The sequence below is a fragment of the Trematomus bernacchii genome, unplaced genomic scaffold (assembly GCF_902827165.1).
Source record: "Trematomus bernacchii unplaced genomic scaffold, fTreBer1.1, whole genome shotgun sequence".
NCBI lineage: Eukaryota > Metazoa > Chordata > Actinopteri > Perciformes > Nototheniidae > Trematomus > Trematomus bernacchii.
The window spans coordinates 8,010-32,203 of NW_022987352.1; the positions used below are offsets into that span (position 1 = coordinate 8,010).

At 44.3% G+C, this 24,194-nt stretch overlaps 2 protein-coding genes across 2 annotated transcripts; one reads left to right on the forward strand and one right to left on the reverse strand.

Moving 5' to 3' along the window:
* Positions 1-514: 514 nt before the first annotated feature.
* On the forward strand, positions 515-2,814 carry LOC117483763. The gene is made up of 5 exons (XM_034132114.1): positions 515-619; positions 1,478-2,008; positions 2,096-2,379; positions 2,459-2,524; positions 2,609-2,814. Exons 2-5 carry the CDS (start codon positions 1,482-1,484, stop codon positions 2,788-2,790), a joined length of 1,059 nt encoding a protein of 352 aa, XP_033988005.1. The 5' UTR covers positions 515-619; positions 1,478-1,481; the 3' UTR covers positions 2,791-2,814.
* A 10,615-nt stretch (positions 2,815-13,429) lies between these two features.
* LOC117483736 lies at positions 13,430-22,567 on the reverse strand. The gene is made up of 5 exons (XM_034132084.1): positions 22,311-22,567; positions 19,511-19,571; positions 17,649-17,816; positions 17,384-17,479; positions 13,430-13,890 (listed from the first exon to the last, which is right to left on the reverse strand). The coding sequence occupies exons 1-5, from the start codon at positions 22,538-22,540 to the stop codon at positions 13,525-13,527; spliced, it is 921 nt and encodes a 306-aa protein (XP_033987975.1). The 5' UTR covers positions 22,541-22,567; the 3' UTR covers positions 13,430-13,524.
* Positions 22,568-24,194: the final 1,627 nt, after the last annotated feature.

A 24,194-nucleotide genomic window follows, 5' to 3' on the forward strand; every position in this document is an offset into this window, starting at 1 on the left:
GGATCTGTGAGCTAACCACGCCCCGTTCATTTGCATATAAGAAATGGAAATGTGTCATTATGAAATACAAGTCCCCTGAAATAAATAAATGTGTCATTATGAAATACAAGTCCCCTGAAATAAATAAATAAATGTGTCATTATGAAATAAAAGTCCCATGAAATAAATAAATGTGTATCTATTTAAATGTACATGTATACATATGTATTGCCTCATTTATTTATTTCAGAATGTATTTCATTGGCATATTTATATATATATGTATTTATTTAATTATTTATGTATTTATTTATTTAATTTTGGCTTAAATGGCATTCCATAAGCAGGGGGTGTCAAAGAGTATTTGGGGTGGGGGGATCTGGGTGGTTGGTACACTGGCTTTAATTGATCTAAGGGGCTCTGATCTGATTGGATGACAGGCTCCGGCCCCCCAACTGAGACCTTCTCAACCCAGAAGATCCACTGGGGATCATTGTGTGGAGGATGCGTCAGGCTCACTTTAATCTTGTGTCCACCCATTGGTTGTCCCACTGTCGTTTCATTGAAACGGGGAGGAGCGGGGAGGAGTTTTCACTCAAAGTTTCCAGGCATCATTCACAACTGAGCGGTTTTTGAAAAGGTAAGATACCCTCCGCGAGACAGTCCGTTATAATGTAATATAACAGTAACAGATGAATGGGAATGTATTTGTTGTCCTCTGCTATTACAGTAGATCAATGCCAATGTGTTGTCTTTTAACGTTCGCGCATATTCGCATTGGTAAAAGTTTCCGCTAAACCGAGGCTTTACGTCGGCAACACACCGGAGCTTTCTGGCCGTTGAAATCCGTAAATACTTGTCATTTGATGCTTATTACTATGTGCTAACGTTTATGAAGTTAACATTTATATGCACCATTCGTGATTAAAAGCTGCCACTCCGCCAGGTACAGTCTTAGAACTGCGGCAACAACATGCATTGCTCCTGCACTTTGCTAGATGCAAACACGTAACGCTTTTTACTTTGCACTAACGTATATGTTCATGAAGTTAATGCTTACATCCGTTCACAGATGTGGACGGAGGGTTAACAGTCATAGACACTTAGCTATTTAATGAAGTACTGTAATAACTAAAGTTAACATTTATATGAAGGCCATCATTCATTTAAAGTCAGACCTCTGAGGTTACTGTTGAGCTGATGGAAAAGTGTTGTCTAGCATTATTACATGATAGCACTAAGATAGCATTCTCTTTTCAATCAGAACCAGCTTTTACTCATGTTATTTTTCTTATTTATATTCAGACTGTTCTTCCTGTGTACTATCTGTGTTTCTCTCCTGCTGCATTAACACCTGAATTCAAAGGTCCATCTCATCCAAAGAGAGGCTTTGTTTGTATGCTAACTAGGTTAAAGGTTCAAGGTGTTTGCTGTACTTCACATGTACTTGTGAAGTACTTGCCTTCTAGCTTCTGACGTGTGTTTGATGTGATTTCAGAACAATGGATCACAAACCGTCCTTCGCGTTCCAGGCTGGTACATCAGACCTGCAGCTGATGGCCAGCACAGAAGCTGGCAAAATCTCCAAAGACAATCTGAAGAGGGCAGCCTGGAGCCTCACCTCCGACACCAGGGAGGTGGCTGAGGCACTAGCTGTGTCAAGAGTCACAGCGCTGGGGGGCAACCCGGTGGACCGCCGGCAGCTCCTCAGCCAGACCGAGCTCCAGTTTGGTCAGTACCGGGGCCAGACTCTCCAGTGGTTGCTGTCAAATGACGTTGGCTACACGGCAACCATTCTGGCAGTCCATCAGGGAGAGCGTGAGGGGGGGGATGTCAGCAGCACCCCCCTCATGTGGAACAAAGATGCTCTGCTGGAGTACGCCAGCCTCTTCGCCCTAGTGATGGCAGCCGTGAGCAGGAAGAGAGCACCGCGCACGCCTGCAGAGCACGAGCAGCTGGTGGGCTTTGGGACCTGGTCAGCCATGACGTACAGGGACCTGTACGACACTGCGGAGAGGGAGCCAAGCATGTAAGGCCATGTGTGACTTTCATCACTAGCTGTAGAAACACTTGATGTGATATCAATCTAACTGTTGCCTCTCAATCTCAATGTCAGGTACAGGAAGTGGCTCAGGAGGCAGCCCGTCAGGAGGCCCGGGTCCCAACTGGGGCAGTTGAAGGACTACATACACAGAAGGGACAAGGAGAAGCAGCCTGTCGCCTCCTCAGCTGCATCAGCAGCCGCCACCTCCTCAGCTGCATCAGCAGCCACCACCTCCTCAGCTGCATCAGCAGCCGCCACCTCCTCAGCTGCATCAGCAGCCGCCACCTCCTCAGCTGTCTCCCCCTCCACTACATCTCCCCCAATACAGTGGAGGAAGAGAAAGCCAGTGCTCCTGTGTATGTATCATGTCAGTGGAGTGTTACTGTCAGTCAGGTGATGTGTGATGAGTGAACATTTTTTAAATTGTGTCTGCAGCTTCCTCCGAGGACGAAGACGGCCATCTGATGGTGGAGGCAGCGGCTCACGTGGAGGCTGCTTTAGGTAAGTCTGTGCTTCGAGTCATTATTAAGCTTTGTATAATCAAATCTATTTGGTATGTCAAGTGTGTTTTTCTGCTGTGCACAGCATCTGCTCCACCTCTTCCACTCAGACCCCCGTCTCAGGCCATGTGCTCCTCCTGTGGTCTGAGAAAGATAAAGGAGACCGGGCACAGAAACCTGGTGAAGGCGAGCGGGGACAGAGTCAGCTACTGCCCTGTTCTGGCTCAATGGAAGAGCCCTGAGGAGTGGCTGGACTCCCTCCAATGACACTGGACACAATAACATGCTGTAGATGATGTAAATATCTTTTTCAAATAAAGAGTTCAAATATCTGTTTGGATTGACTTCCTGTAGTTTCCAACACTCGTGCTGTCTTCCTCTGCTGTTGTTGCACTTCAACTGAAGTTCAGAAGGTTTCAAAAATGAAGGAGATGTCCTTTGGCTTTTTTAGAAAACTTTATTTTAAATAGTTTGAACAATACAGATAAAAACACTGCATTGAAAATACACATAATACATAAATATGTAATTAGTAACATAAGAATCAGAAACAGGTTTATTGCCAGGTAGGTTCACACATACTAGGAATTTGACTTGATGTCATGGTGCATACATCAACAAGAAATCTAATATCAAACACAACATCTTTTTTACACCCTAATAAAATCCAGTTAAATAGCAATAAGATAAATAAAGCAGTCGTTTACATGGAAATAGAATGCTATGAATGTTTGCATATAAACTAAGAAATGTGAAATCACAATATGTGCAGAAAGGAGTAGGAACATTGTGTGCATTCCTGTAATGCAGTCTATAAAGTGGCAGAGGTCACTGCAGGTCGTGGAGGGGAGGCAGATTGCAGCCCATCACCTTCTCAAGACCCCTGCTGAGCGGATGCATAAATACAAAAGAACACAGTACTTGAGAGTCCAGAGACTGTGGGTGTGAAAGAGTCGTTGGTTAGGGTGTCCTGGCAGGAGGCAGGATTTCCTTTGTTCACCTGATGGCTCATCTCGGGGTCAGGAGGGCGGGGCGATCCACAGGTCTTTGATCTGATTGGATGAAAGATTTCACACCTTTGAGCAAGATGTACAGAAATGCAGGAACTCTCCTTCTTCTCACAGTCTAGTCTGGCTACAGCTATGGGTGAGTGATCTGTCCTCCTCTGACCCTCCTGTATCTCTGTGATGTTGATATGTGCAGCTCCAATAACTCCACTGTTTTACTATTGTCCACTGTTACGTGCCGCAGTTGGTGCTTGTGTGTGTGTGCTTTTGTGTGTGTCTCTCTCTCTCCCTGATTGTCTCCAGGTGCAGCCTCTCCCCCAGGTGCTCCCAATCCCCAATCAGGGCCTCCTTAAAGGACCTGAGGAAGGCTGCAGTGGCCTCTCTCCTTCTCCTCTGGCTGCATGGGTGCAGCACGGCGTCTTCGTCTCTGTGTGGGACCTGTGTTTTATCAATTACTAGGATATGTGTTCCAGCATATATTGGTACCATAATTTACTTTGCAAGTTGGCTGGTGAGCCCGTTTTCTGTTTGTCTATCATTGGTTGATTAAACCTCATTTTGTGGCTTCAGAGATCAGTTTCCTCTCTCTTTTCTCGTGCCTGGTCGTTTGTGTTTTGTTACTCCTCTTCGTACCCCTAGATTTGGAGGGAACGTAACATCCACTGTTTTACTACTGTTTGATTGTTGTCCTCTTGCAGATATGACAAAAACAACCGGCTTGGAGAGGGCAATCGCACTCTGGAAGGCCTCCCCTGCCTCCTACAGGATTCCCAAGAGGTTCAAGTACTGCAAACCTTTCTGGCCCCCAGTGCTTGCAAAAAGTAAACACGGTTATTATGTTTCTTTTATTTATTTGTTTACGATCAAAACAAGATGTCCCTAATTTCTCTGAGGAAAACATCTCACTTTCAGTGTATGAAGGTGGTGATAATGTACTGTTAACTTCAAACCATTTTCTTCCTAGTTGCTCCTAATGGTGTGTGTGTGTGTGTTGTGTGTGTGTGTGTGATGTGTGTGTGTGTGTGATGTGTGTGTGGTTGTGATGTGTGTGTGTGTGTGTGTGTGTGTGTGTGTGTTGTGTGTGTGTGTGTTGTGTGGTAATGTGTGTTGTTGTGGATCGGTGTGTGTTGTGTGTGTGGTGTTGTGTGTTGTGTGTGTGTTGCAGATTGATGTGTGTGTTGTGTGTGTGTGTGTGTGTGTTGTCAGGAGTGACCCTGGACCAGTGGCGTTGAAGGTCAACGTCCCGAAAGACCACAGGGTGGAGGCTGAAGATCAAGATTGGCCCTCTGCTGCAGCCGGTGTGTTCCCTACGAGGCGTAACCGGACCTGCACGCTATGCGGCCAGAGAACGACCCGGGCCACTCTGACCGGCTTTTGAAAAGGTAAGATAAACTCTGCTATTACTCTTAACAAGACAGTCCCTTATAATGTAGTATAACAGTAGATGAATGCCAATGTGTTGTCTTTTAACGTTCGTGCATATTTGCTCTGTTTGTGGCTGACAAAGAAGGGAGGCCCGTCCTGTCCCCGGAGTTCCAGCTGTGGCACCACCCCCCCGGCCCCTGGCCGAAGTACTCCCAGCGAGTGCCGTTCACTGCTAGAAATGCCAAGGGATCAATGCAGCTATCACCAAGCCGGAGGCGGATGTCATTGAGAAGGCCACAAAAACACAGCACAGCGAGAAATCAGCACGTGAAGATTACATTGCAATTATGAATCGACATGGCGGTTTCATTTGCCAGGACTCTGGGCTCGTGTTATCGCCAACATTTCCATATTTAGGTGCTACTCCAGATGGTGTTGTGTCCTGCAAGTGCTGTGGTGTAGGTGTTTTGGAAATGAAATGCCCCTACTGTGTTGCTGCACCGTCAGACCATACATGCCTGGAATCACGTGATGGACAGGACAGGCTGAAGAAGACCCATGCCTATTTTTTATGCTGACTTTGTTCTGTGGGTGAATGGAAAGATTCATCTTGAACGCATAACCCCAGATATTGACTTTTGGGAGAAGGTATACCCCAAAGCTCATGAATCTTTTCAGAAGGTCATTCTCCTCGAGTTGAGTGGGCAATTCTTCACCAGAATTTCCAGTGCAACTACACCAGTCTCCATTAGTGCACCAAAAAGGCCTCTGTGCCTGATACCAGACCCCGCTCTATGTTCCACTCTGACTCAGCCAACCAATACCCAACCACTGATACCCAAATGGTGCCTTTGTCGTGGAGAGGAAAAGCTTCCCATGATAGGATGTGATAACACAAATTGTGAAACTACCTGGTTTCATTTTGAACGTGTTGGTATAACAGTTGCCCCCAAAGGAAGCTGGTATTGTGACAAATGTCATCAGTATGCCCCCTCTCAAAAGAAACAGAAGTAGGCTACTAATCGATCTGAATGACAGTGTGTTTATTTATTTGATTCAACATGTTTCTTTTACATCAAATCTATATAAAGAACATGTAAGTGTAACAATCAAAAAAAGTTGTGCACACTAAAATGACACAAAAAGCATCATTATTTAAACTCAAAGAGCAAAACCTCAGCTCAAATCTCCAAAACTCTTAACACATGTTCAGCTCTGCACCCAATTTGCAATTCTACTTTCCACCTTTTGAAAAGTTTCTGCACATATTGTTTTGTAGACTTGAACAATCTTTACTTGCTGAATTCTCCATATCAAACGCCATAAAAGATGAGTGTGCTTGAGCACGATGGTGTGTAGTTGGTTTTACAAAATGTCTTGTGCTATGAATGAAGTGTGTGCCATTTGGTGCAAAGGTTTGGTTTTGGTAAGTGTTCATGTAGTTTTGGGTGTTTTGCACTTTGTGTGTATGGTTTTGTGAAATGTGTTTAGTGTTTTGAGAAAATAAGCCCTGCTTTCAAAAAAAGTGTTTGAGCATTGAAAAAAACTGTAATATGGACATAATGTGAATCTGTCTCTGTTATGTGAGGTGATCTCTGCAGCGTACAGTTCAAGGAGCATGTACTTGTTGTTCACCCCTTTTTCAATGGGTAACTTGGAAACCTGTAATAAATATTATACTTTGCCCTTTCAATTGTTTTTTTCAAAAATGAATTTACCCAAGCTTAAATATTCTACCAGTACTATTACAGTGTGCAGTGCAGGTCTGAAAGCATCAAGCGATTTGGGATGTGTCCAATCTGACAATAGAAAACTTGAGAGAAAAACATATTAATCTTCCATGCCTGAAAATAGCTTAAATAATTTATAACACAACCAAACCCCAAATCACTGCTCTGATTATCAAGACATTTAATTTACCAAGTCCAACATTGACAATAATGCAATAATAATTATAATACAAACATGTCATTTTTAAATCTGATATTGATTGGGGTGTAACAGAATGTAAAGGTTTAATCAACGGGTATTACAGTATCACACAAATGATTAAGGTCACAGCACACTTCAGCTATTTTATCCATCAATGTAATCTACATCTTTAGAAAGTAAAACATCTATAGGAATTGGTCCTCCCAAAATGGTATATCGCTGCCTTACACCTCCTATGACACGCTCAACATGAATTTTACTTTGGAGATACTCCACAATCTTTTTTTTTAACATTTATATTTTATTAAACATTTTCAAAAGACAAAAGCACAAGGACATGGCTCACACACATTACAAGTAGGACAGGACATAACATGAAGGGTGGGGGGTAGGGGGATTACAGTGTCAGTTACATTTGATGTATGCATATGACGTATTTATACATGATTTGCTTCATAATATAGGTATACTTCATTGTTTAATAGGTAAATAAATAGATAGTCAAATAAATAAATACATATATATATATATATGCACACATATGTACATATACACACACCTCTTCCTTTTATGATTAATTCACCTATTCATCCATTTCCCATTTAATTTAGCTTCTTTCATTATTATTACCGTTACTGTTTCTTCATAGCTTATTTCTCTTTATTTATTAATATTATGAATTAATATTATTATATTTATTGTTGGCAGCCGAGATGGTTTGAGTTCAGGAAAGCCCTTATCTTATCCCAAAGCCTGTTGTCTGGCTTAACCAAATATAACAGGGAGAAAGCAGCTTCTCCCATACTTCAGATGTTTAGGAAGTCCTCCAGCCATCTATTGAAATTGAAGCAGTTGGGCTTTCTGACTTTCCAGTTCATAAGAACGAGGCGTTTAGTTGAAAGGCATGCTAGGGCTATAAGTTTACTTGCAAATGTTGATGTTATGCCATTGAGCGGGGATCCCAGCAAGCATGTAGCTGGAGTTAAGAGTATCTCTATGTTCAGAAGCTCAGCGAGAGTATCTCCAACTACGTCCCATAGAGATTTTACAGCCGGACAGGACCAAAGACAATGTCAAAGGGTACCCACTTCCGCACAACCATGCCAGCATAGGCCCGCGAGTGTTTGATCCATCTTTTTGAGTCTACAGGGTGTGATGTATGCTCTGTGAAGGATTTTTAACTGTATTACTCTAAACCGGACACACTTGGAGATTGATGTCGAGTTCGACCAGATTCTGTCCCACTCAACTGGGCTAAGGGTGATGCCTAAGTCCTGCTCCCATCTTTTCTGTGACTGCAGATTAGTATTGGCGGTTGAGGTGAGGAGAAGTTTATAAACTTTATATATACCTGAATTCATTCCTTTCTTGTTTGCAAGTCTTTTTAGGTTCATATCAAGGTGTTCATGACAACCTATCTTTATACCTTTTGATGTTAAGTTTTTTAATATTTGATTGTAATTGCATATAGGAGAGGAAGAGGGATTTATTCAGATTCAAATGTTCCATCAACACTGTGAACGGAGTTATGATATTGTTTTTTACTATTTGCCCAATGTGTTGTATGTCATGTGCTTGCATATGTATATTATTCAATGGGTTACCGCCCTGTTTTTAAAATATTACTTAAAGGTAGGGTAGGTAAGTTTGAGAAACCGGCTCGAGATCGCTAGAATTTGAAAATACACAACCGGAGAAAATCTGCCACTTCCTTACAGAGCCCCTCCTCCAACACACACGAACGCGCACATGACCAATGAGGGCACGAGATAAGTTTGTGCACAGATGGAAGGCTGACAGGCAGGTAGGCCATCCAGTTATTTTAGCCGGGCCGGCTAAAATGATTGGTCGTGCTTTTTACAGTACCACGGCTTCCACAGATGACATTTTGTAATGTATTTATTGTCAAAGCATTTAATATATATATATATATATATATATAGTATATGCCCCGACCGTCCACACTCACAACGGCCTATACAGACATAAATAAAGCAGCGACTGTATTCACCATGACACAGGCAGTCTGTGGTGTGTACTTGTTTAACTTTTGTCGAGTTTCTGAACATATATAAGGAGCTGTGAGCTCTGAGTGCTCACAGCTAACGGCTGTGTTGTGTTTCTGGATTTCTCATTGAAGATGACGTCACGGCTCCGCCTACACTGCGTTACTATAGTAACTACCCCAGTTCCTAAACTGTAATGGAAGCGCAGCATGAAGTGAGTCGGCCCTGTTAAGGCCCAACGCGGCCAAGCCGTACCGAGCCGTACCGAGTGTGGCCGAGGCCGACCGTGTAGTGGAAATGCGCCATATGTGTCAGTCAGTGCTGGCTGTCATGGCTGAGAGGGGAGCTCTTCCTCATCTCTGCCACAGCTGGGGATCGAACCGCAGACCCACTTTCACTTTTTAATTTGATTTTTTCACTTTTTGGGCCCCCTTTCCTCTCCTTGCCCCCCTGCTTCGTAGAGAAGAATGGGCAGTATCCTCTATCCTTCTCTGTTCCAATGTTCCAATTTCTGACCAATGGCTGTCCAGGCTTGGTTCCATATCTCGCCCAATAGGGAGGCCGGATATGTTCCATAAGAGAGAATCAAACTTTTGGGGCTTTTGGCGTCCAATCGGTGAGGCGGATTTGTTCCATAATTCTCAGCAATCTCTCCTCCGTCCGCCATTGTTTTTTCACACTGACTGACTTCAACCAAGCGACACTGAGTAAAATGTGCATTAATTATTAGCAAATACGCGTGTAAACACTGTTACAAACGCACTTCTATGTCCGAGATTAGTCATACTGAGTTAACCGTGGTGTTTGTACGGTACTTTGTGAACCGCTGATGCACTGCTGTGTGTGTTTACCGTTAGCTAGCGGCTAAGCTAGCGGGACGCTACGGAGCCCAGCTATCCGCCCTCTGAAGCTTTTAGGGCCGACAGGGGGAGGACAATACAACGCTGTGTGTATTTATCGCTAAGCTAGCTGGACGCTACGGTTCAGGTATCCGTCCTCTGAGGCATTTATGGCGGACAGGTTGAGGAGGATGTCCCGCTCCTGTGTGTGTGTGTAACGGAGCTCAGATGAGAGGGCTCTGATTAGTTGTACTCCTCTGTCAAACTGCATGTTTTCTGCCATATTTGATGAGAGATAAAATGATTTTCTGACATAAGTTCTTAATGACATTGGTACTGTTGGACTCAGTACTCGTTGGACTTCTACCACAAGTAAGAGATAAAATGATTTTCTGCCACAGGAGTTTGACAGAGAATAACTGAAAAAGTACAAAGTAAAATTACTTCATAGTAGCCTACAGTAAAGTACTTCATTGTATTTGTGGTAGTGGTCTAACTGAGTCCAACTCTGTGTAGATGGAAAACCCAGAATTTAGAAGGGCACCTAATGGGACCCTCTTCTTGAAGGCCACGGCCGAAGCCAGCGCCCTCGCCCCCCGGCGAGCAGCCGGCCAAGCCCCGTACAGGGCAAAGAAGCCAGAGGAGGTGGACGCGGAGGCCTGGGCCCACCGACAACGCCACCTCGTCCGGTGGAAGGTCCAGTTCGGCCAGTACCAGGGAAAGATCTTCCACTGGCTCCTGGAGAACCACGTCTGGTCGCCTCCCACCAGAAGGAGCGAGAGAGGACAGGGTCTCAGTCTCCGCTGATGGTCAACAAGGTGGAGTCCTTCAGTCTGATTCACAATACCATTAAAAGAGTGACAAGTTTTAACCTTATTTGTGAATTTACAGGACGCCTTCACCCGCTACTCCTCAGCGTACCCTGACTTTCTGAAGGCAGTCAGGTTCCACCGGGCGTTTGAGGAGGCGCGGGCGAAGTCCATCCTGCCTGGTCAGGAGGGACAGGCCCTTGTTGGCTTCGGGGACTTTACATTTGAGACCCTGGACTGCCTGTACAACTCTGTGGACCCCAAAAAAATCCGGTATGTCGTAATATCTATATATATATATATATATAGATGTATATATATATATATATCTATATATATCTATAGATATATATCTATATATATACATGTGGATTCTAATTCGGTTGATAAGAATCACGTGACAAATTGTCAGATTTTTGTAGAGTTGTCCTCCGGAAGAAGATTCCCACACCCGGCACGCAGATGGAGAACGCCGTCCGCTACACGAAGAGCCGAGACAGAGAGCTGCTGCTGCTGCTGCTGCTGCTGCTGCTGCTGCTGCTGCTGCTGCTGCTGCTGCTGCTGCTGCTGCTGCTGCTGCTGCTGCTGCTGCTGCTGCTGCTGCTGCTGCTGCTGCTGCTGCTGCTGCTGCTGCTGCTGCTGCTGCTGCTGCTGCTGCTGCTGCTGCTGCTGCTGCTGCTGCTGCTGCTGCTGCTGCTGCTGCTGCTGCTGCTGCTGCTGCTGCTGCTGCTGCTGCTGCTGCTGCTGCTGCTGCTGCTGCTGCTGCTGCTGCTGCTGCTGCTGCTGGTGGTGCAGCAGCAGCACCACCATCAGCAGCACAGTCTCTGTGTCGGTCTCTGGCCAGAGAGCGAGGACTACATCAAAGTACGTGTCTTATTTTAAAGCTGTCTGAGTTTGACATACCTGGATGACCTTTCTGAAGACACGTTGGTGTTTTTCATGCTGTGCATTCTAGATGTTGTTCTGTCTCATAGGCCTGCTTCAGCGTTTGCGGCCTTCGTGTCCGGGCGGCGTTCTCTGTCTGCCGTGGAAATGCAGGCACAGATCAAGAAGCTGGTGGACCCTAAGCCTGCATTTCCAAGCAAGTCCAGCCTAAATGAAATGCACAGTTTAACCCTATTTGTATTTCTCACTGTATATTTTCTTCTCACTCACGTTGCAATTACAGCCTCCCTCAGATCAGCTCTTCCCTCCAAGCCATCGGAGGAGCCTTCGGATGGAGAGCTGATCAGGGCGGTAGTTGACATGGAGGAGTGTAAGTAAAAACTGAAGTAGCATTCATGCAACATGTTGTTGATAACTGAAAGTTTGACTTCATTTTTGACCCTTCTCCCTTTATTTTGCTCTATAAATATGTCCGTATTCAGAAGGATATGACCTGGCAGGTAAGTTTGCTTTAATGAAAAACTATGCGCCTTTTGCAAGTCTCAAATCACCAAGCTTCACGCCGACCAATCGCCTGTCAAATCATCACTAATGAGTGCTTGTAGATGTAGAGTAAGCTCATCATCCTCTCCCTCGTAACCCCTCCAACCGCTCGCTGCCTGCATCGCTCCCTCAACAAGTCAAATCTGGTGTCGTTGTTTTGTCTCGTCGTCACTTTCTCTCTTTAAACAACCTTCTGTGCTCCACTAGGTTTTAGTTTTCTGTGGCTCAATATTAACACAACACAACTAACATCTAATTCTTTCATGTTAATTAAACATTTGTGTCTTTTTTATACCTCGGGACTGTGGGAAACAGTATTTCAATCTTTCTGTGGGTACAAACATATTTTTTTTTGACATAAAGTTGAGTTTGATTTCTCTTTAAGCCTCAGATGTACAGGCCCCTCTCTCGTTCCATCCACCTCCCGCCACCTCCTCCTCCGCACCACACAAGGGGGCTGGTGTCTCTGTCGAGCCCACGGACGAGGAGCTGCTGGAGGCCACGCAGGAACAACACCACCCCCTGCGACCTCCAGCCGGAGTCCAGCCTGCAGAGTCACCAGCTCCCTCCTCGCCACCGCCGGACAGGAGGAGCTGCCGGGGCCAGCCTTCCTCCCTCCTCCGCCACGTGAGGTAAGACTGTCTGTCAAAGTAAACGCTGCTCATCTGCTGCCCTGGAGCGATGTCCTCAGATATAAGTGCCTTTTACGTTCCTCTGGTTCTCTCTCCAGCTGCTGCCCGAGTCATGGCGGGCAGCTCTCACTGCGGAGCAGCAGCAGTGGATCGGTCGGGTGTTGTTCACCAGGGACCAGTGGGGGAGGGCCGAGCCTCATCACAGACTTGAATCTGTGGTGGATCCCCCCCCCAATCTACCACCAGCCTCCCGCGTCCCCCGACCCCTTCTTTGCATGTCGGCTGTTTCTTTGGATGCCACTCTGGCGTCTGCAGCTGACATGCCCCCAGCCTTCATGCACCGGGTCCATGGTGAAGGCTGGGCTGTACAGGACCATCCGGAGGGTCCTGGACATCGACGGCTGGTATCTCATGGCCACTGAGTACCTGGAGTGCAGTCGATGCAAGAAGAAGGTCGGCAGGTGGTCACAGGGCATCATCAGGCAGCTGGCCCCCACCTACAGCTGCCAGTTCCCAGCAGTACTTACGTACAAGTGAGAGGAATTGACAACATACCGTATATATAAATAAATGCAATGCATGTGATGCCGGAGCTGTATATAATGCTTGTTTTGTGTTTCTGCAGGCTGTCCTGTGACCATAGGGTGGTTACACAGCTGAAGTCCCGCACTCTGGGCAACAGTGCCACTCAGCTGTGCAACACCCTGCGGGAGCAGCACTCAGGCGCCTGGATGCGGAGAGCGATCCAGTACCTCGGCGTGTGCGAGCAGTTCCTGGCCTTGTGCAGCGTGAGGGGGCAGTTTCCACCACCGCCCCAAATGCCCACTCTGCCCTCACCCATCTGGCTGCTGACAGTCTACGGCTATGACATAATGACGCGGCTGGATGAGTACAAGGCCAGGATCAAGTCCACCTTCGGATCCATCCTTAAGATGGATTCCACCAAGAAGGTCAGTATAGTTTGTCACAATTTCAATTTTTTTTTACAGCCGCCGTGTGTTTATGCACTCACATTTGAAATCTCTCTCTCTCTGTGTGTGTGTCCAGGTGACGAAGAAGCTCGCCGGTATCGCTTTCGACACGGCCGCATGGGTTACCAATGTTGGTAACGAATACGGGCAGGTCCTCATCAGCGTCCTCATCAGCTCCGAGTCTTTTGGATAGCTCAGAGGCAGTGCAAAAAGCAGGATGAATGCATCAGCCAGTGTGGGGAGTTTAATAACTCTGTTACCCTCAATGACAACAGCGATCCTCTCTGGGCAGAAGAGCGTGGTATCTGTTGACCTGGCACTGATCATGAGAAGTCCGACCGCGATGTCCTCTATGTCTGGATCATCAGACTGCTCCACCTGATGACAAGAACAGATAAACGTTACCCATTACCCCAAATTGCCTTGGCTATCTCAGAAATCTGTTTTCTGAAAAATACATCAGTGACATATCACATCAAATAACCTAATGTTTTGTGCATAATGTGGCTTTAACCCTTTAACTGCCAGACCAAGAAAAAAGCTATGGAAAAAATTTTTGTTTGCATTTTTTTTATCAAATAACCACAAACAATTTTATTTGTTTTGACTGACCACAGTTTTGTTTTTATGAGCCTCTACCAACTGGTCGAGCTGGCCTTTTATGGTAAAAGTGCATTTTCAAGAATCATCATACAGTACAGTATTTGTACGCATCAAACTCAAATAAAACACAAACTCAAATACATTTGTTTCTTTTATGGAAAATGAGCAATATATACAACCAGATATATTCATAAAAGATAATAAATTATAATTGTAAAAAAAATACAATTAAAAAAAATACTTGCTCATCTTCCTGTATACGCTGAATTGGCCTAACAAGAAACCACTGGCCTAACAGCAAATGTCTACATCCTGTGTTGGCCTAACTTGCTCATCTGTGTGCAACTTTGGGCTGAATGCCATGCATGAAAGGTGCTATATAAATTATTATCACTCTTTCACTCTGAGACTCATAAGGCAGTAATATTATACCATGAATCTAGCCATTTATTTACCATATTTTATTGGAAAACATCTCTGAAACTCTGAAAAAGTCATATTGCTAGTTTACCATAAAAAGCCAATTCCACCGATTGGTTGAGCATATTTTCCAAAAAATAATTACACCCTTGTTAAAACTTTTTTTGTGCATCAAGTTATCTAAATATGTTCAGTAAGTGCTCTGACACTAAAATATGTTGATATGGTTACCTTACAAAAGTTGACCAAAAAGAGTGATTTCTTCAGCAGTGATTTTTAGCATTGCCAACTTTCTCAGTGGAAGCTAGCTGAAGGGCTTTCTGTTCAAACCACAGTGACATCTAGAGGTTGTTTTGTGCATAACACGTCAACCAGATGGTAGAGCTGGCTGAATCAGATGGAGTTCAAGATATCAAGACACAAAATGTGCTCTACCAAATGGTGGCGCTGGCAGTTAAAGGGTTAAGGAAACACCTATTAGCATTGCACAACATAATGTTACAGCACCAGAAACGTCAGCCTCCAAAATAACCAATCAGTTGACATAAATGCTTTCTACAAAAAAACCATTAATAACCTTCATAAGGGTAGGATTTATTTTATCACTGTATTAGACTGTGTTACTATTAGCTAGTTGTAGCTAATAAACTGGCAACTGAATATATATTTACAGTATAATCTCTCCCTACTACACATACAAAAATATGGGGAACACTAGAGATTATTTTGTATTGAACACTGATGCTGCAGGAAAGAAAGCCCTCTCTTAATTGCATATGTTCTTAAAGGGCCCATGTCATGCTTCTCCGGTTATTACCCGTCCCCTTGTGTGTTATGAAGGTTTTTATTCATGTAAACGGTGTGCAGAGTCAAAACCCTCAAAGTACACCCTGTAGCGAGTAAAACTCTAACACAGAAAATACCTCCCCAAAACGCCTCGTTGGAGATACGTCATTGTCCATTTGATTCTTCCATTTCGTTCCGGGTACGGCATGATGTCAAGCTGTACCCGGAACGAAATGGACCAATCCGTGGAGCCGTTACGCTAAGCCCCCGCTGATTGTTCCAAATTAACCAATCAGCGGACTTCCTCACACACACACATCTGTGTGCAGGGAGCAAGCAGCTCAACTGATTTCTCCTCCCTGGCTGCAGGCTGATAACAGACAGTTGGGATCGCGGTGAAATTCTCTCTGCAGACCCATTCTCTCTGCAGACCCATTCTCACAGCGTTTATCAACCTTTTTCTTACTCAATATCAAGCCACACTTATTGTTTTTACTTTGGCTGTGACTTTGTGTGTGCTCAGGATGAGTTTGGCTATGTATCGCTAACAAGGAAACAACACCTCCACGGAGCTCAGCGCGATTCACAACGTCCCGACCAATCAGAGCACACTGTGCTCACAGGGAGGGTGGGGGCTGGAGCTATTGGAGCTCCAACGAGCCGTTAAAGGCAGAGAGTGAAATTCAGTGAATACACGTAGTTTACAGAGATGCTGTATGAGAAACCAATGTGAGTTTGGAAAAATGCACAATATAAATCTATTCTAATAGACCTCAACAATGGAATTATGATCAGTAGACATGGCCATGACATGGGCCCTTTAAATCACGTGAGCCCATTTTTTACACTGAAACCTAAAGAGCTTAATTTTAAATAAATCCTAAAGTAGTGTAAAAGTAAAGGGAGATTATATTCAACATATCCATTGTGTACCTTACAATAATTACAATTCTTATGGCAATATTCAAATCTTGGAACTAGAACCTGAATGGGATGTGAGCAACACAAGAGATAATGTTTGAGTAATATAACCTCAGTGACAGAATCAAGCTTTGATGACACCAGGGGCCTATACTACGAAGCAAGATTTTTGTTTAGCAAGCTAACTTCAGGGGTTTCCGGTCCTACGAAGCTGGTTCACTTTTTAGCGGGCTAGATAACTTATTCTGAACGACTAGCCTCCGGAGCAGGATAGGTTCCAGGATAAAAGCACTGCCTGCTGACCAATCAGAGCTCAGTGTGCGGAGTTTAAAGCGATCAATTCATATGACAGGAGGATGATATCACATCATAATGTATCATATATTTCCTTATCTGAGTCAGCTTCTTGAGCCGTATCTGGCCGTGCAACACTCACAGTGTCACATACTGTATGCAGAAGTATTATTTTAAGCAATACATTAAGTTGACGAAACACTTGAGTCAAATGTAATTAAAGTCAGATCCACTCGTGTCTTAGACGGGGCAGTGATTTCATAAACCTGTTGATGTACGCATTCAAACACTTTTTCTTTTACCAGCTGTATTCACCTTGCAGCTGCAGCTATGTGGCTTTTATCCTGGATAAAGTGTTTAAGTCATGGATGTTTTAAGTTTAACGTCTTCATATTTGTCTAATATTAGTTGACTTTTCATTCAGGAAATATATGACGCGCTGCGCTGTCAGTACACGGCTTGTCCATGTTTGTGATTGGTCGATTGCTCCAAATACCACCCCTTTTATGTGAACGCGCACCTAACTAGATAGGACACGGCTGGCTTGAGCGATCGAGTTGATAGCCAGCGTCGTAGGACCGTTTAGCGAGAGCGTTTTTTTTAATTTTATTTAGTCAACCGGATAACTCAAAACATATCCAGGATATGTTGAACTAGATTCGTAGTATACCCCCCAGGACAGTTCATACTTTTTCAAACTAAATCTATCATTTATTATAATGTTTTCTCTATAAAAATTCAAATAATTGTCTTCCTGCGATAGAGCTCCTGAAACAATGTAACAAGATAAACTATATTTTTTGATGATCTGTCACATACATTCAAAACAGTTATTATGCTGACTTACATGCCACAGCCTCAGAAACGTGGAGTCATCTTCATGCAGATATGCAGGCAGAGCACGGAGGACAGCAGCACGTCGGACATGGACGTCACCTTGCTCCTTGAGTGTGAGAACATATCTTTGTTTTACTTTGGATGCTAAACAGTATAGCCACACAACAATTGATATCACAAGAAAGGGCTCTTCCATGACTGAAGAGATTACCATTTTGTCAAAGATAATCCACTCTAGTATGAGAATAAAACACCAAGAGGCGTAACCGACTCACCTGGAGGTCATAGGAGACGAATAGCTGATTCAGAACTTCAGCTACCTTCCCTTTGCTTGCCGCCTTCTTCCTGAACAGGCTCTGAAGACGGGGGGCATGTCTATCCAACTCCGCATAGAAGTGGTTCTTCAGGTTGAGGTTTGTTATCCTGTGACACTCTGCATAAATCTGCCAAAATATAAAATGACTATTTAATTCACAGTACAATGTATATGTGGACTGAAGGCAGCAGAGATAAACAGAAACATAACATGCTAAATCCGAGTAAACATGTCAAAGTTAAGCCAGAAACTGACCATGATCAAATTCGAAAATCGGACAGCCCTGGCGAATATTAATCGATTATTCGCCGCCGTCGTCGCCGCCGCCCATGGCTGTCCTCTGTCTCCTGCTATCTGTATTTTGCGCAGTATATCTCTGAACGATGTGATGGTGATTCCACTGTGCAAATGGGCAACATTACCTCTACTATGAAGGATGCTACAAGCCTGTCCATCTCTGCTTTGGTTACCGGTCCTCCAAATTCTAATTTGTGCCGCTTCAGAGTCGGCGGCGCACTCACATCCTCACTCTGGGTTCGGGGGTCCGGCGGAAACCCCTCTTGTCTGTCAGTGTGATTATGACTGATTTTATAAAAGTAACGAAGTAACGCGTGTCGGGGCAATGTTAGTAACTGTAGTGTGATTACTGAATTATAAAAGTAACGCGTTACACTACTCCGTTACCGACAAAAGTAATATTATTACAGTAAAGCGTTACTTTGTAACGCGTTACACCCAACTCTGGTCATACCCACTTAACGAAACTCCCCTAACTGACGATACGAACCATTTTTACCGAAACAAAACACAAGTCTCACAAGAAGCGTCTAAATTAGCCCTGAGCGAAAAAATGCCTACCTCACGGTAGAAATACTTTATTACTTATCGTAACTGCACATACAAGATATCAGATTAAAGCTGAGACTCCACATATTCTAGAAGTATTAGTATCATCACTGTGCGATCATTACCTTTGTAAGTTACATGTATTTGAAAACGCTGGGGGGTACAAATGACCTTGTAAAATGAATAGTCTAGTGTTACAAGTTAGCTTGCTTTTACAAACATGCAGAAGAACGCACGGTTATGGTACATTGTAGTGGATCAAATGAACGTAAATCCTCTATGCCTCCAAGTTAATAAAACATGCGGTAAAAAAAATAGAAGAAAGAAAACGCGCGGCCTGCCGCCATTTTAGGTTCGAATTTTCCAGAGAACTTTTGCAACACAAACGTTCCACTTTGAGATATAACTTAAAACAATATAAAAATACTGTCTTACACGTAAGTTAAATCATTTTTCAAGTGAGGCAGATATTAAATGTAGGCTAGCTAACAAGAGCTCAAATCAAACTAATACACCATGCGACACAAAGTGCATTAGATGCAGAAATTAATAAAACATAATTTAAATACTGTGCAAAGGCAAGACGTAACTCACCAGAGTAGTGCGGCCAAAACAAAGGATCAAGATTCCGGCAGTGAGTGCAATCAGCAAGGTGGGGAAAGTATTCTTAAAAGTATGAGCGATTTCAACCGAGACGAGGAGCTAATGGCTGACTCTGGTGAAGGCATGGGTGAGAGAACGTCTAGGCACGTCGGGGGCGGAGCACATACGTGATGACGTCAGACCAGCGTCAGACAGATTCAGTAAAAATGTTTGAGTACAATCACCAATATGACCCAAAATGGTTGAACACTGTATACACAATATTAAAAATCAGTTCATAGTCATCAAAACATTAGCGGTGAATTCACTTTTTTAAATGTTTGAGTTAAAACAACCCATTTTTTTTCAGAAGCTTGTAATGTTCGGTCTTACAGTGTAGCAGGACAGCGCGCGCACAGGACAGAGGAGATGAGAGGTGGCTTCTTCCTCCGACCTGTGAGGAGGGGGAAAGATATGGGCTCAGAACAGTCTCATAATACACACATGCACACAGAAGGATTCACACTTGTATTTCATGATCCGCAAAAGGATTCACACTTGTGTCTCCGGATCCACACTTGTGTTTGTCAATGCAAACACAAATGTGTTCCGTTTCATATACATGTAAATAAAATCCAAATACAGAAAAAAGTTTTACATATGTATTTTTGATCCTCACATATTTGTTTTCCGTTTAAATCCTCTGAACCTGCAAACACAAACCGCTTTCTGTCACCCGATTCCTACTTGTAATCTTTTCTATCTATAGCCAATCAGATGTCTCCTTCATTCTAAGCCAATCATATGAGCGCGTCCCCACAAGGGTATGATTTATTGCGTTCATGACACTTCATATACGCATTTTGCGCTGTCCGGAGCAGGGTTTCCGCGGACAGAATGTATTTTACCAGACAAATGTTTCAATAATAATAATAATAAGAAGAATTGTGTAGCAGTTTCCGTTAGCAGGTAATTACCGGACTATGACCGGATATGGCTAATAACACGGGAGTAACTCTATTTTCATCTCTCCCTCCCTCTCTCCTGACAGCCCGTCAGTTTCTCATGCAGCTCGCTAAAACTTCACTCGCGTTTATGTCCATATCGATCAGATCCAGCTCTCCTGATCGGCCTTTATAGAGAGCACCGATCAAACTATTAAGAGTGAATATCGGCCGATAATGACCAGCGGGGCTTCCCCCCGTTGACAGTTCACTGTCTATCACTGGCTTCGTAGTGCACTGATCGATTAGGCTAAGCTAACCTGTAGCTGCTCCCTCCACACTCACAACAACTTCATACAGACATCAATAAAGCAGCTGTATTCGCCATACAGGAAACACACATTTAAAACGGTTTTGCCTGCCGTTTTTGTGTACACAAGCATTCATTAATGGTTCGGAAAGTGGCACTGTACCTTAATAATATAAAAGATTGTATTTGCGTGCATTTCCTGTTCGGAAAGTGGCAATGTACTGAGGCGCCGTTTACACGAGGAGAAAACTGCTTGTATCTGCATAGTTTCGCGTGCGTATAGCCCTATTATTTACACGAGGCCGATAGAAACTGACCCCACAAACGATAACGGGTCCCAAGGTGGATAGATTTGCAAACGAAACGCTCTGGGGGGTCAACCGAGTCCGTGTAATCACCTCTATACGAATATTTCCTGAAAAAATAACGATAGCCCCACTTTCCCCACCTCTCCTGCTCACTGCTGTAGCATGGCTGTGTTAATTAAACGCACAAGGGGTTCTTGAATGAAATAATATTATAAAAGGCAAACCAGAATTGTTAACGCCCAATATACTCCTTAAACAAAATAAACAGAGTCAGATTTCATGCATTGATCCATTATATTGACAAAGGAGGATCTCACCCGGTGTTTGTAGAGAATATCTCTCTGAGCGAGTCCTCTCCACGGAGACATGCTCCTCCTCCTGTCAGTAGCTACTGCTAGTGCTACTGCTACTGACCATGCTACAGATATTAGTGCAAAAATATACAGCTCCTCTACCACAACCATCAGCAACAAGTGGACATGGAGAATTACATGAACTACATGTTGCTAAATCCACGGCGGGGCGTAAACAGAAGGGTAGCCATGGCAACATTGCTGCGGAGTCTTCTTCACTGCTTTTGGGTGTATTTTGTGGCGGAAGTTACAGCGCCACTTACAGTCCCGGCATATGTACTACAGCGTTTCCAGCGGTCTCGTTTGAACAGACACGTTAAATGAAACGAATGCATGTGAACGGAACACTTTTTTGAATACGCATACTGTGCATAAACGCAAACGGTCCCGTGTGAGCGGGGCCTGAGAGTGGAGGTGTCCTGAGATTAGCGCCTGCAGGCAGGCTCCATGGACCTGTCAGCTCCGGACAGCGCAAAATGCGTACATGAAGCGCTACGTCATGAACGCAAGAAATCTACCCTCGTGGGGGCGCGCTCATGTGATTGGCTTATAATTGAGGAGACATCTGATTGGCTATAGATAGAAAAAATTACAAGTACGAATCGGATCACCGTCAGGGCAGTCTCAAAAAACCCACACACGAATGCACAGCGATCCATGCACAGAAAGCAGTTTGTGTTTGTAGGTGCAGGGGTTTTAAACGGAAAACAAAAATGTGAGGATCAAAAATACATATGTAAAACTTTGTTCTGTATTTGTATTTTATTTACATGTATATGAAGCGGAACACATTTGTGTGTGCATTGACAAATACAAGTGTGAATCCTTCTGTGTGCATGTGTGTATTATGAGACTGTTCTGAGCCCATAGAAAGAAGCCATCCAGCGTGATCACTCTTGACCTAAAAGAGCTTGTGATGACCTTTGGCATAAAAGCCGGGTTAGGGCGTAAAACAGCTGAACTGCCATCTCCTTGGATCCGGAGGCATGACGGAGCCACAGAGAGAGCAGACAAATCACTCACCCTTTTTGCTGATGTTAGAGCCAAAAGTAGTACTACTTTGGCTGATAACAGTTTAAGGGGAACCTGATCTAAAGGTTCAAATGGGGCTTTGCTTAGTGCGCGTAACACCAAAGCCAAATCCCACTGAGGCGCCAGTGAGCGTGACACAGGTCTGAGTCTCCGTACTCCTCGCAGAAAACGTTTCGTCAGGGGGTGACTAAACACCGTCCCGACCCCGAAACCCACATGATAAGATGATATGGCAGCAGCATATACCTTGATTGTGTTGAAAGCCTGTCCAACAACAGCTGGAGGAATGACAGCACGTGAGGCAGGGGGCACGTAATGGGGTCCAGGCTTTTTCCTAAACACCAACGCTGGAACGCTGTCCACTTGGCTGTGTAGGACGCTCTGGTAGACGCGGCCCTGGCTCCCTGAATGGTTCGTACAACATCTTGAGAGAGGCCCAGCCCCTCTAAGTGTTCCCGCTCAGGGGCCATGCCCATAAGTGCTGGCCTATCACAGGGTGACTGTTGATCGCTCCCTCCACCTGCGAGAGAGCGTCCCCGCGCCACGGAATTTCCCACGGTCTGCCTGACAGCGTACACTGTAGGCATGGAAACCAGGAAGCGCCTGTGCGCTCCGGGGCAATTAGGATCACTGACAGTCGCTCCTCCTGCACTCGGTCCAGGAACCGAGGGATCAGCGGGACTGGTGGGAAAGCGTACAACAGTCCCCTGGGCCACGGTCGATGTGCCTGAAATCATTTCAAAGAATATTTAGTGAAAAGCCTATGTCATTTATGTAAAAATATAAGTACATTTACTTTATTTTTATGAGTTCAAAGAACCTTTGCTTTTAGCAATAAAGTTCCGACAGTTTATATTAAATGTGTGATGATTATTCATGTTGGATGGGTAAAGTATATGCTGATTTCAAAAGCATAAGGTTGTGTGTGGACTTTTTTGTCATCAACAAATGGGTGTGTTATGCCATTGCTGTGTAGTACATGTAATATAATAGTAACGCGATGTACAATGACAGAATGAAATGAAAGATTGCATAAAACCTCAAGTTCCTGCATCCGTCTTGACACCTAGTGAGATAAACATATATTGAATGACATGTGAAAAATGTATTCTCTAAACAGAGAACTTAGTGAAGCTATCAAAAATGTTACGTGTGGTATCTCAATGCAGCACACATTCTCAGGTTCCGAAGGCATTGTGGTGCAATTTCCACATGTACACCTGTATAAAGAAGTCAATAAATGAATAAATGTTTATTGTATGATATATGTAGCCTACCGCTGTTTTTGCGTTACAAACTCTACGTTACAAACTACACATTTCATTCTTGCTAATGATACAAATATAAGACTGACAACAAGAACAAGCCACAGAAGACGTATCACAAGTTATCCTGGGCGGATCACAGCTCCACAGCTGACTTCTCCACGCTGCTTTCAAACTGTGAGTAAACGTGTGCTTCACTTGGAGGCTGTCTGAAGGTATACACAGGTCTCAGATGGACTTGGTATCACATTAAGAACGATATTCAGTAATAAGTCTGACAAAAATAAATGGTTTAAATGATTTATTCAAGCGTGCAATGTTTTGAACACACATCCCTAGTCACCTCATGTGTCTTTTTGTAGTCCTCGCTGTACGCGTCCGGATATCGGCATCGCAACCACAACCTCACACACTGGTACTGAATGTGCATCAAAGTGTTCCTATCCAACCAAATATACCAAAAGATGAATGTAAATGTCATGGCCTGGCTCTTAGCCATAACAAAAAGCGTGGGAAGGACAAGAATATGTAAAAAAAAGTATTTATTTAGCAAAACTTAATGTGTCCGAAGACAAACACAAAGGCAAAGCAAAAAAACATAGGCGACGTGGCTGCTCTCCGAGGTCCGGTCCTCTGCGGGGAGAGAGAGCTCGAGACTCTGCCTCCGGCCTCTTTATCCTCCGCCAGCCGTCAGGTGTCCTTAATCAAGGCGTCAGGTGTCCTTAATCAGGTCGTCACAAGCAGAGGAGAAACATTAAAGGGCCATGCACACCACAGGAGACAACAAGGCAGGGGTCGTCACACCCCCCCCCTTAAAGTCGGTGTCCCCAGGACCACCGGCACACCAATCCCAACCCTGACAAAA

Excerpts from the sequence above, each read along its gene's own strand:
- LOC117483763 (XM_034132114.1), top strand. The coding sequence starts at position 1,482 with ATGGATCACAAACCGTCCTTCGCGTTCCAGGCTGGTACATCAGACCTG. Across the intron at positions 2,380-2,458 it reads GAGAAAGCCAGTGCTCCTGT|CTTCCTCCGAGGACGAAGAC; the intron begins GTATGTATCATG and ends TTGTGTCTGCAG. Across the intron at positions 2,525-2,608 it reads TCACGTGGAGGCTGCTTTAG|CATCTGCTCCACCTCTTCCA; the intron begins GTAAGTCTGTGC and ends TGCTGTGCACAG.
- LOC117483736 (XM_034132084.1), bottom strand. The coding sequence starts at position 22,540 with ATGGGCATGGCCCCTGAGCGGGAACACTTAGAGGGGCTGGGCCTCTCT. Across the intron at positions 19,572-22,310 it reads AGGCTTTCAACACAATCAAG|GTCGGAGGAAGAAGCCACCT; the intron begins GTATATGCTGCT and ends CCCTCCTCACAG. Across the intron at positions 13,891-17,383 it reads CGTTTCTGAGGCTGTGGCAT|GTGGAGCAGTCTGATGATCC; the intron begins GTAAGTCAGCAT and ends TCTTGTCATCAG.